Source organism: Acartia tonsa, chromosome 2 (genome assembly GCF_053477335.1).
Source record: "Acartia tonsa isolate MP-2025a chromosome 2, ASM5347733v1, whole genome shotgun sequence".
Taxonomy (NCBI): domain Eukaryota; kingdom Metazoa; phylum Arthropoda; class Copepoda; order Calanoida; family Acartiidae; genus Acartia; species Acartia tonsa.
The window spans coordinates 54935479-54948858 of NC_137261.1; the positions used below are offsets into that span (position 1 = coordinate 54935479).

Sequence of the window (13380 nt, forward strand, 5' to 3'; positions counted from 1 at the left end):
TTGTCGCATATCTTAGGATAAAGCTTTTCTTGGGTAAATTATTTCGTATAAAAATTTCCTTTGAATAATGTGAAGCATATGATAAAACACATATAATAGGTTAGTTATGATTAGTTTAATTTCTTAGGATAAAGCTAGCTTTCTTAAACTAAATCGTCTAAAATTTAGTCGCATTTATTTCGTAAATAACAAAAAAAATATGTCTGCTAAAATTCCCTTTTTAAGTTTGACGAAAAATGTTGTCAGATTAAGCATCTAGATATGTTATGTCTATTACCTGGACCCAAATGGCGGCTCTGTACTCCTGGAATACCTGCAATAGCAAAATTTTGCATAAGCAGTCCTGTAACAATAAGGAATAATTTTGAAAGCGTAGCAACTCTATAATCATTATCAGAAAGTCCATATGTTCATTTTAAGCATGTTGATTTTTTACACCAACTTTTCACATGAAATAGTTTCCACATTTAAGCATCATTTAAAAATGTGATTCATAAGATAATTAGGCATACTGTTGTAAGCGTAGAATTAGTATGATTATTTTGTAAAAGTAAGGGTAATTTTAAAAACGCAGTCACTCTATATTAATGTTTGTTTGTCTTACCGTCTAATTTCTTCAGCCGGGCTCACTTTTATGGACGTCGTTTCTTACTTTTTTTGTTATTAGAATATTTATGTTTAAAACCCGTATTATAGACAGCTTTCCGCGGATATCAAATTGAAAAGTTTTAAGAATATTCGTGAAAACTTGTCTGTAATACGATGCTGTACATGATTTTTCAGTGTGGCTGAGGACCAGTTCTAATCCAGCGGATATCAATCGGTATCGTAGCCATACTGAAAAAGATGTTTACCTGTCTCAGTTTCATTGTCCAGACCAGCGTTGTGACTGAAAAAGATGTTTACCTGTCTCGGTTTCATTGTCCAGACCAGCGTTGTGACTGAAAAGAAATCCGAGGAAAGGTCGGGTGTTTAGTGCTCCCGGTTGTAAACCATCTTTCAATAAACCTAAACCATATAAGAACTTCTATTATACGAAGATCAAGCTTCGGAAAATTGCTATGGCAATTCCTGTCAAAAAATATTTTTGTTATTATACCATCGATATGTCGAAATCATGCCAGCAATGATTACTTTTTGTTATTTTTCAGAATCAATGTATTTAAATATTGCTTTAAAAGGGCAAATCTATAACATGTAAACGTTAAGTGCTTTTTATTAAAGTCATACAGTCCATATACATAAATCCTTGAAATCGATAAAATGCCAAACTTGTATTCCCAATTTTAAAACACAATGTTCTAATGGGTTAGAAAGAAAACATTTGAAGATTATAATGCTATGTCTAACTTTATCTTAGATTTTGGTTGTTGAAAATAAGCTGTTAAAAATAATTTTTACTTCATATGTATGTAATATGCTTAAAAGCATTGTTGAAAATTTGAAACAAATAAAATTCAGGGGTCTAAAGGGATAAGACAATTTCAGATAAATTGATGTGCATGACCCCAATGATAATACACAAAATTATTCATTCTTTAGATTAGTTGTTTAAACCTAATGAACTTTAAAACCAATCAAAATTCAAAAGAAAATCCCCAGAGATGTTAAACCAACGAATAAGAAAAAGTTATTATAAAACTTTGGGGACTAGTTTAATAAACAGCCCGATGTCCCCTCCCTCCCTGAATATTTCAACAATCTATTAGTGATAAATTTTTAGGTTTTTTTTGTTTTCTTTGTTAATTACTTTAAAATTATTATTTATCAAAATATAAGCCTACCTGAAAAGCACGGATTTGGCGGGAATGGCGGGATAGGTCTGTCCTGCCAGAGAAATGGATATGGATTTCTGGCTGGCCACAGGTAGTCCCGCAGGTCACGTGCCGCTGGTGGTAGGTTCAACTTGTACTGGCTGCTGTGTAGGTCATTCTCCATCATGTCGCCATCTAAAAATTTTATATCTATCATTTTTAAATATAATAATATTTTGGACAACTCTAGATAAAATTCATAGCAGGGCAAAGTTGACCGTAAGATCTAGCTAAATGCTGGGATAGATAAAGTAAAAGAACCTCTGTCTGTCTGTTTGTCTGTATGTTTGTTTGTCTATCTGTATTTGCCGAAGGTTCTCGTTAACCGCTGAACCGATTTTGTTCTCCTTTACATTGTAGCTTCTCATAGGTCCGTATAAGGTTTATATAGCTATTTGAGGGAAGGGTACCACCACCCTTCCAGAGAAATCACCAAAAATATAAATCACTAGCTGATCTTGACATAGTTTGAAAAAAAAAAACATTTTACGTGCCCCTTGAGGCCTCTAGGGGCGCAACCGCTAGCATTAAATAAGGAATTTACCCGGCATTAGCTCCTGTTTAATCCTCTTAGTTGGTGGTGAAGGTGATAGCAAGGAGGGTGTAGGGGTTAGAGAATTTGATGAGCTGGGACTCGAACATCCGGGTAACATCCTTTTACGTGTCCCTCCATTAAACATGGCCTAAATATTATAACATTCAATGAAGTAATTTGTTGGTCCGTTAAGATCTCACTAACCACAACATCAATTGAGCTCTTCATTTTAGAGAAGCTTCACACAAGTTTTTTTTACTTTTAAATCAAAACTATTTCTCCACCCCCTCTATCCCCTCTGTAAATACAAAGCTTAAAATGATAAAATTTATGAGAGGAGGGGTTGAATCTTGAACTTAAGCGCGTCAAAAGTAAAGACTAAATTTAATTATATTATATTTTATCAGACTGATGAAAAATAATAGGAAATGTTACAGCGATTAAGCTGGGAACTATACTAAAATATAAGTGGATGTCAAGACAGGGGGAAAATTGTCGTCAATTTAGGTTGGTAACATGGATTTCATTTATTAGTCAGTTCGTCCATCAAGTAGAAGGGGAGGAGATTGGGGATATCTTTATCTTAGCCCGCTGCGAGTTTCACTATATTAGAAAACATAGAAATCTGGTTTAACATCCATGTAATAATATATCCATTGCTGAAGAATTATATAGGACTTTCAAACAAAAAGACGTACAATACAAGGGTTAGTGACACGTGACTCATCACACACACACATCTACATACCTTGACATCTTCCCAGGCGTGGACAATATTGTCAGGCGGGTCACCAACCAGGCGGATGTGCCGCCTCCAGGAATTAAAATTGGCGGCATCCGGCTGCACGTACTTGGTTTCATCGGATACTCTAAATAAATGGATATTATTACTTGGTTCTTACACCAGATTTTCATATTCTCTAATAAAGTGAACCCTGAAGCAAGCTAAAATGATGATCTCCCCTATTCTACGTTTACCCTATCTTTCCCCTCCTACTGAATAAATTAACTGACCAATAAATGACTGGGGAAATTACATCGTATATTGACGACAATTTTCTCCTGTTTTAATATCTACGCATAATCATATAATAAATAAAGACTGTTTTGTCCGTTGGTAAAACCCCTATAAATGTAATGCAAAAAATAAAAGTAATGTGTTTTATAGAAGGGGAGTTCAAGTTTATAGATGATAAAATGGCGTGCGAATCACAGGAAAAAAATGTTATTTGTTGAGGGGTTTCAAATACTCCCCCCCCAAAATTAAGGGGTTTCTCTATAGTGGTAAAATATGATATATTTGTTGGTTGGGGGCGGGTAATCACCCCCTTGGACTTCCCTGCTGTAGAGTAGAAACTTGTTTGAAACCTGTTGTTATTACTTGGTTCATTTATACATATTACATAAGTATATTACGACAAAGTTTAATTGTCACTGCACCAAAGTCAATGGTTAGGACTGTAAGTGATTTCTTGAATTGCTTGATTCAAGAAAATCACAGTGTAATTACAACGCAATAAGCTGGCTCATCATATGAATGTGATTTGAGTTTCAAAATTATTACAGAAACAATGTTAGGTAATTAACCCTTTATTAAGAATTATAACTATTTACAGTATAGCAGGGAGGGATGGGACATTGGGCTGTTTATTTTACTAGTCCCAAAAGTTTTATAATAATATTTTTCGTTGGTAATTTTTTTTTTAAATTTTGATTGGTTGGTCAACTAAGTTGAATGTCCAAACGTTTTAACCACTAATTGGTAATCTATAGAGGGGTAACATTGTGCATCATCAATAGGTATGTACATTAATTCAACGACCATTGTCTTATCCCTTTAAATCCCTGACAGAATAGTCTCTGTTCACCTACAGTCGCATTAAGCAAAATCACATAGTAGATATGTAAACCTATTACCCTTCTTTTGGAGATAGATACAACTATTTAAAATGTTTAATTAAAGTTTCTTTGTAACATTATTAAAGGTATGCAGAAAGTGTCATATGTGATGTCATAAAAATACGTATAAAGAGGAAGGATGGGAGGTAAAGTGGGAAAGGAAACTCTAAAAAAGAGATAATAATAGACGTATTTTTATTATGTCACACATGACACTTTTCGCATACCCCGCTATTAACCAACATCCCTCTTAGTTAAGCATATTTTTAAATTTATACATACAACAAGGATGACAACATCCATAAAAGTGAAGTTCTCAAACGGTTGGACAAACGGACATTAACACTTGTATAGTGTCAGAACTGAATAATCAGAATATAAATGAATACGAGACTAAGCAAAATTGTGAGTAAATTTGTTGAAAAACTTCTTGATACAGGATATTGTTAAATTGGAATTGTTAAATTCCAGTCAATGCCCCTTTTATTTGCATTTTACAACCCGAATTAAAAGCGAACAAAAACTTTTTTAACCACTTGTACAGAATATTATTATAACAAAAATCCTTTTGTCAAAGTGGAACACTCAAAACCCTCAATTAAGATCTCGGTAACCACAAGACCGTTATGTTTCTTCTTTATGTGAATCTTGCAATAGATCCAGAAAAGATTTATAACTATTTTAAGGATGTTACATTTAGCCATCCAAGAGAAATCGCCCCTGGAAAAATCCCCTTCCATTATTAGTCGCGAAGCTACTCTATAATTCACTTTGTCTGTCCGTCCGTCCGTCAGTCCGTAACGCTATGGGGGAAATGGGATTTACTCAGCTCCAATAAAAGATAGAATGCTGAAACTTTTAGACAACAATCCCTATATTATGGAACATAATTAACAATAAAACATCAATGGCGGTCGGGCTGATTTTAGAAATTAAAAGGTGTATCCACTAACTCTATATACGACTAAGGAAATATAGAACTGCTGTTTTGGTTAACTATCAACAATTATAAACATTAAATGTTTTACTTTACAAGTCTTTGACTATAAATAATATTATTTTTTTGTCCTAACTTAATTATATCTGTGTTATAAAGTTGTTTTGGTATCATTACTTTCCAATAATCACTTTTTCAAACTAACTTTTACAAAAAAAAACTTTCAGGGCTCGGCCTTAGCCGCGCACAAGCCTCAAATTTAAACCAGCTTGTGTGAAGAAAAAATACCCAATGGATTGTCTGTTTAGGTACAGGTTAAGATATTCAGCGAAATTTTAAAGTTGTACTATGACAATTTCAATGAGGTTTACACGCGGCTGGCGGGCAGCTGCCGAGCCCTAACAACTTTCCAAATAAAGTTGATTGTTTAATCTGGTGGAATACTTTATGTGAATGAAACTATTTTGTCTTTTTTTTCACCTGTCAAAAAATAATTTTTATTCTAATTTTCAAGTTTTATAATTAGGTTTTCATGTTTGTTGGCTTAACATCTTTGGGGGACTTATTTTTTAATTTTGATTGGTTGGTTCATTTAGTTAAGTGTCGAGACGTTTCAACCACTTATTATACTCTACAGAAGGGGTAATTTTGTGCATCATCGTTGGGGATCTACACTAATATATCGGCCATTGTCTTATCCCTTCAGATTCCTGGAGTTAAGTACAGGTCAATTGGAATAACTTTACAAACCAGAACAACCAAAAGTTGGTTCTAGAATTTACAAATACAATATTATCACAATACATAGAAACAAGGATGACAACATCTATAGAAGCTAAGCTCTTGCGATCATTAACTCTTCTAGAGTGTCAGAACTGAATATACAAAATATAAATATATTGACAGAATTATACGTAAATCTGTTGCAATTCTGCAGGATACTGTTTAAGGACATACTGAGATTTTTAGGACTTGATTATAGAGATGCTTCGCCTATAATATTGTACCTTATTGTAATAGGAATCAGTACTTCAAAAATCAGATCAATCGGATGATTATATCACATAAAACATTGTTATTAAAAAGTTTAAAATCGACATGTTTAAAATGGACGTACGGACATTCTGCCAAATCAAAGTTTGAAATCAATAGGACAATTCTAACATGCCTAAATTAACGAAAAAAGGCTATCCACTACTGACGTACGGACTGACCCTAACTATGGAAAATCTTTACTTTAAAAAAACTTGAACCTTCCTATTGTTGTGTGCTATTAGCGCATTTATAAGACTATAGAATTCTCTGTAATACTGCATTAAGTTTTCTGTTACATTAATCAATACAAATATTTATTAATAATAGTGTAATAATTTGTATTCTTTGAACAGTAACAGGATGTCTGTTTGTTTGTCTTTAATTAGGATCTTGCTAACTGCTGAACCGATACGCTTGTCCTTTATAGCGAAGATGTTTATAGACGTCCAGGGAAGACTTATAAATGTACTTTTTTGGGGAGGGGGGAGAGGGGTGGGTTAACTTCACCATCCCACAAAGAAGAGGGTTCAACTTCCTAACCCCCCCCCCCCCTTAACACATAAAGGCCCCCCAGAGGAAGGAAATATTTTAGGCATCCTTAATTCAGGGGTAAATTTTTTATTTGATGGAGGGTTTATTCTACTTCCCCATCTTTTTTAATGTCCGTTCCTACCCCCCCAACCCCCCACTAATAAATAATTTTTTTAAAGCAAAGCTTTTCTATAATTAGGGTAGGTCCGTCCGTCCGTCCGAGACTGAAAGCTTATTTCGTTAATTTAGGCATGTTAGAATTGTCCTATCGATTTCAAACTTTGCATGGTGATTCCTGTAGTAGTTAGGTACGATTAAAAAAGCGAAGCAACTCTATAATCATTACAAAAATGTAATAAAAATGTAAGTATGTCCATAAACATATCCTGTATTAATAAGTTTTTCGATAAATTTACTCACAATAATGCATTGACTCTTATTCATATATATTCTGATTATATAGTTCTGGCACTACTGTCCGTTTGTCCTACCGTTTGAGAGCTTTGCTTTTATGGATTTTGTCATCCTTGTTTAAGAACAAAAAGACAGACATTCTACCTCTTTTATTTAAGGCTAGTTAATGAAGGATTAATTACTATGACTGGTCTTAATTATTGCACTTTATAAAGAAGTAATTAAACTTTCAGCTGTACTTAGACTTTGTATTGTAATTCAAATATTATGCTATTTTTCTATCTATAATACTTTATAGAATGATATCTGTCCGTCTGTCCGTCCGTCCGTCCGTCAACCCGTCTGAAGCTTAAGAGCTTGGTAAACACTGAACCGATTGGATTATACTTTACAGGGAATATATCTACTGGTCCTGTTGTGGTTTTAAGCTATTTTATTTGGGGGTGGGACAACCCCAACCACCCCAAAAACAAAAAATCCCCCCCCCATTTTTTTTTAATCAATTGAAATTAGTGGTGGCAGCTCCAGTAGAACTTAATTTTTTTCTTTTTTTTAAATTACCTCTTGGGGCAAAGCCTTTAGAGGCTAGGAGCGAAGCCGATAGTAGAGACTAACTATAACTATAGAAATTTTATACTGTTTTTTTTTCAATTTTTCGATTATTTACAAAATATTTGATTCACAAAATTGTACAAATTTCTATGGTAATAATACAGAGTGTTTTTTTTGTGAGCACTTTTTTGAAAGCAATTTTACCCCACTTATAGTTATCAGAATTTAATGATTAATGGCTTATTTTCTTCGTTTTTTAAGGGAAATTATGAAACAACAAAAAAAATTACAGTTTTTGTTGAAAAAGTACAGTAAAGTTGAAAATTAAAAACTTAGGTGTCAACATCTAAAAATGGTTTTAGCGCATTTTTCTTATGCTCAAATAATCAACCTTTTGCAAGAATGGCTGCTAAACACTTCAAAGTTGAGATATAGAGCTAAAAATGTATACAGATACTATTAGGGACATGTACTAGAACATATCAAAGTTTGAAGGTCATATCTCAACCAGGGAGGGAGTACTGGCCCCCCCAAAGTCGACTACAGAAAATCCATTTTTTTAGAAAAATGCGCTAAAACCATTTTTATATGTTGACACCTAAGTTTTTAATTTTCAACTTTACTGTACTTTTTCAACAAAAACTGTAATTTTTTTTGTTGTTTCATAATTTCCCTTAAAAAAACGAAGAAAATAAGCCATTAATCATCAAATTCTGATAACTATAAGTGGGGTAAAATTGCTTTCAAAAAAGTGCTCATAAAAAAACACACTGTATTATTAATGTTAAAGTTAAAGGCCATATAGTTTTTCGGTAATTAATATTATCCTCAAACTGCCTAGAGAGCCATTTTAAAATTAATTGATATAGTTTTTCTTTATGCCTTACCCATGCAGTTTCTAAAACTACGGTTCACTAAACCCCCTAACAACCTAAATATTCTAACCTATAGTAAAACACTAACACTCGAAAACTACCCCCTCCCAGGGAGGGAAGAAGGGGACATGTGGCTGTTTATTACACTAGTCCCCAAGTTATATAAAAATGTTTTCTTATTCGATGGCTTAACAACTTTGGGGACTTATATTAAATTTAATTGGTTGCTTTATTAAGTTGAGTGTCCAAGGGTTTTAATCACTAATTGTAATCTACAGAAGAGGTAATTTTGTGTTATATCATTGGGGATGTACATCAATTTACCAGTTATGTTAGCCCCTAGATGCGGAAGGCACGGTCAAACCAAACTGGTTTTATTATAATTGTACATTTTTATCTTCATAGAAACTGGAAATAATATGATACGATATAGGAATTTTCAGTGTGGCTGAGAACCGGTTCTAATCAAGCGGATATTAATCGGTTTCGAAACCATACTGGAAAAAACCCTTAGATGGACCAATGTAAAGCTTACCTATGAGAGTGGAAAACAAATTTATTCGGTGAGAAGAAAACTGAACAATAGACACACTTTATGCACTTAGCCCTAAAAATATAAAGAATGGTCATTTAATTTTCTAAAGGCGTGTACTTTAACCCAAGTGATTAACACTAGTCCCCAAAGTTTTATAATAATAATTCGTTTGCTTAACAACTTTGGGGCTTTTTTCTGAAATTTGATAGGTTGGTTCGATAAGTTGAGTGTCCAAACGTTTTAACCACTAATTACGTCTGTAAAGGGATAATTATGTGCGTCATCATTGGGGATTTACATTAATATATAGGCCATTGTCTTATCTCTTTCGATACCTGACTCTAACTCTTCTTAAAATACCCCTTTAACTGGAAATGTTAAGCCACCTAGCCTTATAATTAAAAATACATAATTCCTTAATTTTCTTAATATCTAAATAAAACTAACCTGGATGAATTATATCTGGAGGGAGAGAACTGTCCCCGACACCCCCAGGCGCACTCATGATAAATCTCGAAGGCGAAGGAGTCAGGGAGGCGAGGGGGTGAGTTGTCCCCCAGAAAACTTTTGCACAATCTCTCCGCCTCCCTTCGTGTAATCATTCCGCATCGCCTGTGTAATTAACAAGAAGATTACTACAGTTGAAGGACCAGGAACCTAATTTTACTAGCTTAAACAAATTTATCTCGGTCGAAAATACAGAGAGTGAGGAGAAATTCAGCTGTTTATTACACTAGTCCCCAAAGTTTTATAATAATGTTTTCTTATTGGATGGCTTAACAAGCTTGGGGACTTTTATTAAATTTTGACTGATTTAAATGGTTGTGAGTATTTAAACGTTTAAACAACTAATTGTAATCTACAGAAGGGCTAATTTTGTGTATCATCATTAGGGATGTACAATCATTTATCGGCCGTTGTCTTATCCCTTTAGATCCCTGACACTCGATACTGGTTAGAAACCAATGATATTAAATTGGACAAACGCAGGAGTCCCAAACGTCAAAGTAGAAAAACGCAGGAGTGTTTTAATTTTAATAATTGGATTAAGTATTTCTATACAGGTTAAGTTAGGTTAAGATATGAATATACAAATAAGCCCCCCGCAGGGGTTAGGCATTTAAAAAACCTATAATATAGTTTAAAATAAGTTAGGTTTGGTTAAGTTTCCACTTCGACGTTGGGAACTCCTGCGTTTGTTCTAGGACCATTAAATGTATACCTGGAAGATATAGGCATGGCTCCAGCACGTCTGAGTATCTCCAGCTGGACTGGAGTACACTGGACACAGGTTATGCCAAGGGCAACGCGTCTGTTGTGTATCTCATTGTAGGAAAAGTCCTAAATTAAAAGCAAATGATCAAATATGACAAAAAAAGTTAAGAATAGCGTATAAATCAAAATGAAAATATTTTTGATCAATTTTAGATATTTTTTCCAGTATGGCTTCAATATCCTTTGGATTAGAGCAGGTTCTTAGCCATACTGAAAAATCATGTATAACATCGTATTAAAGACAATTTTTAAAGAAAATTTTGAAAAATCATAAAATTAATAACTGTTTTTTAACCTAGTTTAACAAAACTGGTGTCAATCTTATAATTTTTCATTTTATTATCTGCGGAGAGCTGTCTATAATACGATGCGATAAATTATACATTTTCATTTAAGAGGAATTTTGTAATAAATACCTTTAAAAGTGTGTTAGATATTTGTGCAAGGCACAACCTCTCCTTGGCATCAATTATTAGGGATACCATCCTTACTCCATGGAGCACTACTGTTCCTACCTATAATAATAGAAAGAGTAATGAAGGTTATGAGCACCAAAAAAGATCAATTATCAGGACATCATCCTCACTCCATGGAGCACTACTGTTCCTACCTATGATAAAATAGTATTTAAAGGGAATGAGCACTAAAAAAAGATAATATCCTCACTTAGTGGAGTTCCTACCTAGAGTAATAAAAAAAACATAAAGGGAATGAGCACCAAAGAAGATCAAATTAATAGAGACACCATCCATACTCCATGGAGGACTACTGTTCCTACCTAGAGTAATAAAAAGAGGGAATGAGCACCAAAACAATCAATTACTCAATGGAGCACTACCTAGAGGAATAAAGAGAGTAAATAAAGGGAATGAGCACCAAAAATATTTATTAGCTATATCATTTTGTGTTTGTGTAGGGGGGGTTGGTTGGGTTATTATATTTACCAATTAAGGGAAGGGGGTTAAAAAATAAGTTTGAACGTGCTTTAAAGATATGTACCTGATTCTGCTTCATTTGTTCTAATCTTCGTCTCTCCTCTTCTGGATCTTTTATCAGGGGGTAGGGATACCTATATCATTAATCATAATGTAAACGTAAAACTTATAATTAAGTATCAGGATCTGTGTGTGTGTATCAAAAGGTGACGGTAACCGCTGAACTAATGGTTCATCTTTACAATGTAGCTTCTTATAGGTCCTGGAAAGTTATATAAATATTTTGGAAGAGGGTATCACTATCTTCCCTAGACAAATCGCTCCTAGAAAAAATCCTTGTATAAAAGTAACAGGATCTGTGTGTGTCTGTCTGTTTGTACCAAAGTATCTCACTAACCGCTGAACCTTTAGGTCCTGGGAACGTTTCTAACAATTTTGGGGGAGGGTATCAATGTCTCTTCCTCCCTGAGGTTTTCTGTTTTAGGAAATTTTAATGATTAAAAAAAAATATCTAATAAAAAAGGACGACAAAATCTATACGAAGCTAATAAAATAGTTATGAAGTAGCATCGCTATATAAAAAAAAAACATAAAAACCTTATTTCTGGTTCAATATAAAAATTGTTAAAATCGTTGTTTTGACTTGAATCAGCACCAACTAGCATCCCGATTATAACTCAAACATCAAGAATCTCCAGGCAAATCTTTCCTCTGAATCATAGCACCCTGTTAAACTTATGTCATAGCATTATCAATCATTACAATGGATGTAGAATTTAGGTGGATATTATCACAGGGTAAAGTTGTATTTAATTCATGTTGCTATTCCCGATGTCATTTATTGTTCAGTTTGTTCATGCTTTAGGGGGGGGGAGGGGATTGGATGGGGTAAAGTGGGTGGAGGGTGTTATCGTTATTTTAACCCGCTACAAGTTTTACTTTATTAGGGTACAAGATAAACTGGTGTAAGATCTAAGTTATAATTAATCCGTTATCATAACAAGGTAAGCGGTTCAGAAGTTAATAAGATCTTAAGCTTCAGACAAAAATCCTTACTACTTTATATTATAAGATTACTTAAAGGGGACAACCATTGATATGAAGTTAATTATATGTCAGTATAGTGTAGAGTTTAACAGGGGTATGTTCCTTGCATAAACAAATCTTGTACAAATCAAGCTTGATTTTTTTCTATCACAACGACGATTCTTTTTTCTTCTTTACCTAAAATATTTATACTTACTTACAAAAAGAATTAATGGAATTCAAGCCTTTTAAAAAAGAACAAGGATGACATCATCCATAAAAGCATAGCTCTAAAATCAGAAGGAAGGACAAACGAACAATAACTCTTGATAAAGAGATCATTGATTTGTAAGTCAAAACAAAATCATGAGAAAAGTTGTTGTCAAAAATTTTAAATGGACGTACGGACTTTCTGCTAACGATTATAGAGTTGCAACGCTTCCTAAATCGTACCTAACTGTAGTAGAAATCATCATGCAAAGTTTGAAATCGATTGAACAATTCTAATATGTCTAAATTAATGAAAAGTGCGAATCGTTACGGACTAATACTAATTATAGAAAAGCTTTGTTTTAAAATTGGAAATTTTATTATCAATTTCTTATTCTATAGATATAAACAAGGATGACAACATCCATAAGTAGCGAAGCATTAACAATTGAATAAGAATTTAGATATAGTTGACAAAAGCATGTATATTAGGAAAAAATCACGAAACCTTTTCAACATTTGTTTTTAATTTCTTAATATTTATTTATATTTCAGTACTATGACTAACAGACTGACGGTCAAAGTAAATTACATACTGGATGCTCAGAACAACGGGAAATTTAATTTTGATATTTTTAAATACAAAAATTAAAAAAAAACGGACCATAAACACCAAAGATATGAAGAAAAATGTGAAAAATATAAAAATAGCCAAAAACCTGCAAAAAGGCAGTCTGACCGCCATTGATGTGTTCTTGAAACGAAAGGAAATTTAATTTTGATATCTATAACTGAAAAACTTTGGAA

General features: G+C 33.4%; 1 protein-coding gene across 1 annotated transcript; it reads right to left on the bottom strand.

The window, feature by feature from the left end:
- Positions 1–143: 143 nt before the first annotated feature.
- Positions 144–12045, bottom strand: LOC145312623 (SKI family transcriptional corepressor 2-like). The gene is made up of 12 exons (XM_080151883.1): positions 11935–12045; positions 11402–11471; positions 10819–10917; positions 10350–10468; positions 9575–9739; positions 9128–9199; positions 3098–3218; positions 2359–2497; positions 1785–1949; positions 907–1008; positions 278–313; positions 144–157 (listed from the first exon to the last, which is right to left on the bottom strand). The coding sequence occupies exons 1-12, from the start codon at positions 12000–12002 to the stop codon at positions 144–146; spliced, it is 1170 nt and encodes a 389-aa protein (XP_080008009.1). The 5' UTR covers positions 12003–12045.
- Between the last annotated feature and the right edge of the window lie 1335 nt (positions 12046–13380).

Excerpts from the sequence above, each read along its gene's own strand:
- LOC145312623 (XM_080151883.1), bottom strand. The coding sequence starts at position 12,002 with ATGCTAGTTGGTGCTGATTCAAGTCAAAACAACGATTTTAACAATTTT. Across the intron at positions 11,472-11,934 it reads TATATTGAACCAGAAATAAG|GTATCCCTACCCCCTGATAA; the intron begins GTTTTTATGTTT and ends TTAATGATATAG. Across the intron at positions 1,009-1,784 it reads GCCAAATCCGTGCTTTTCAG|GTTTATTGAAAGATGGTTTA; the intron begins GTAGGCTTATAT and ends TATATGGTTTAG.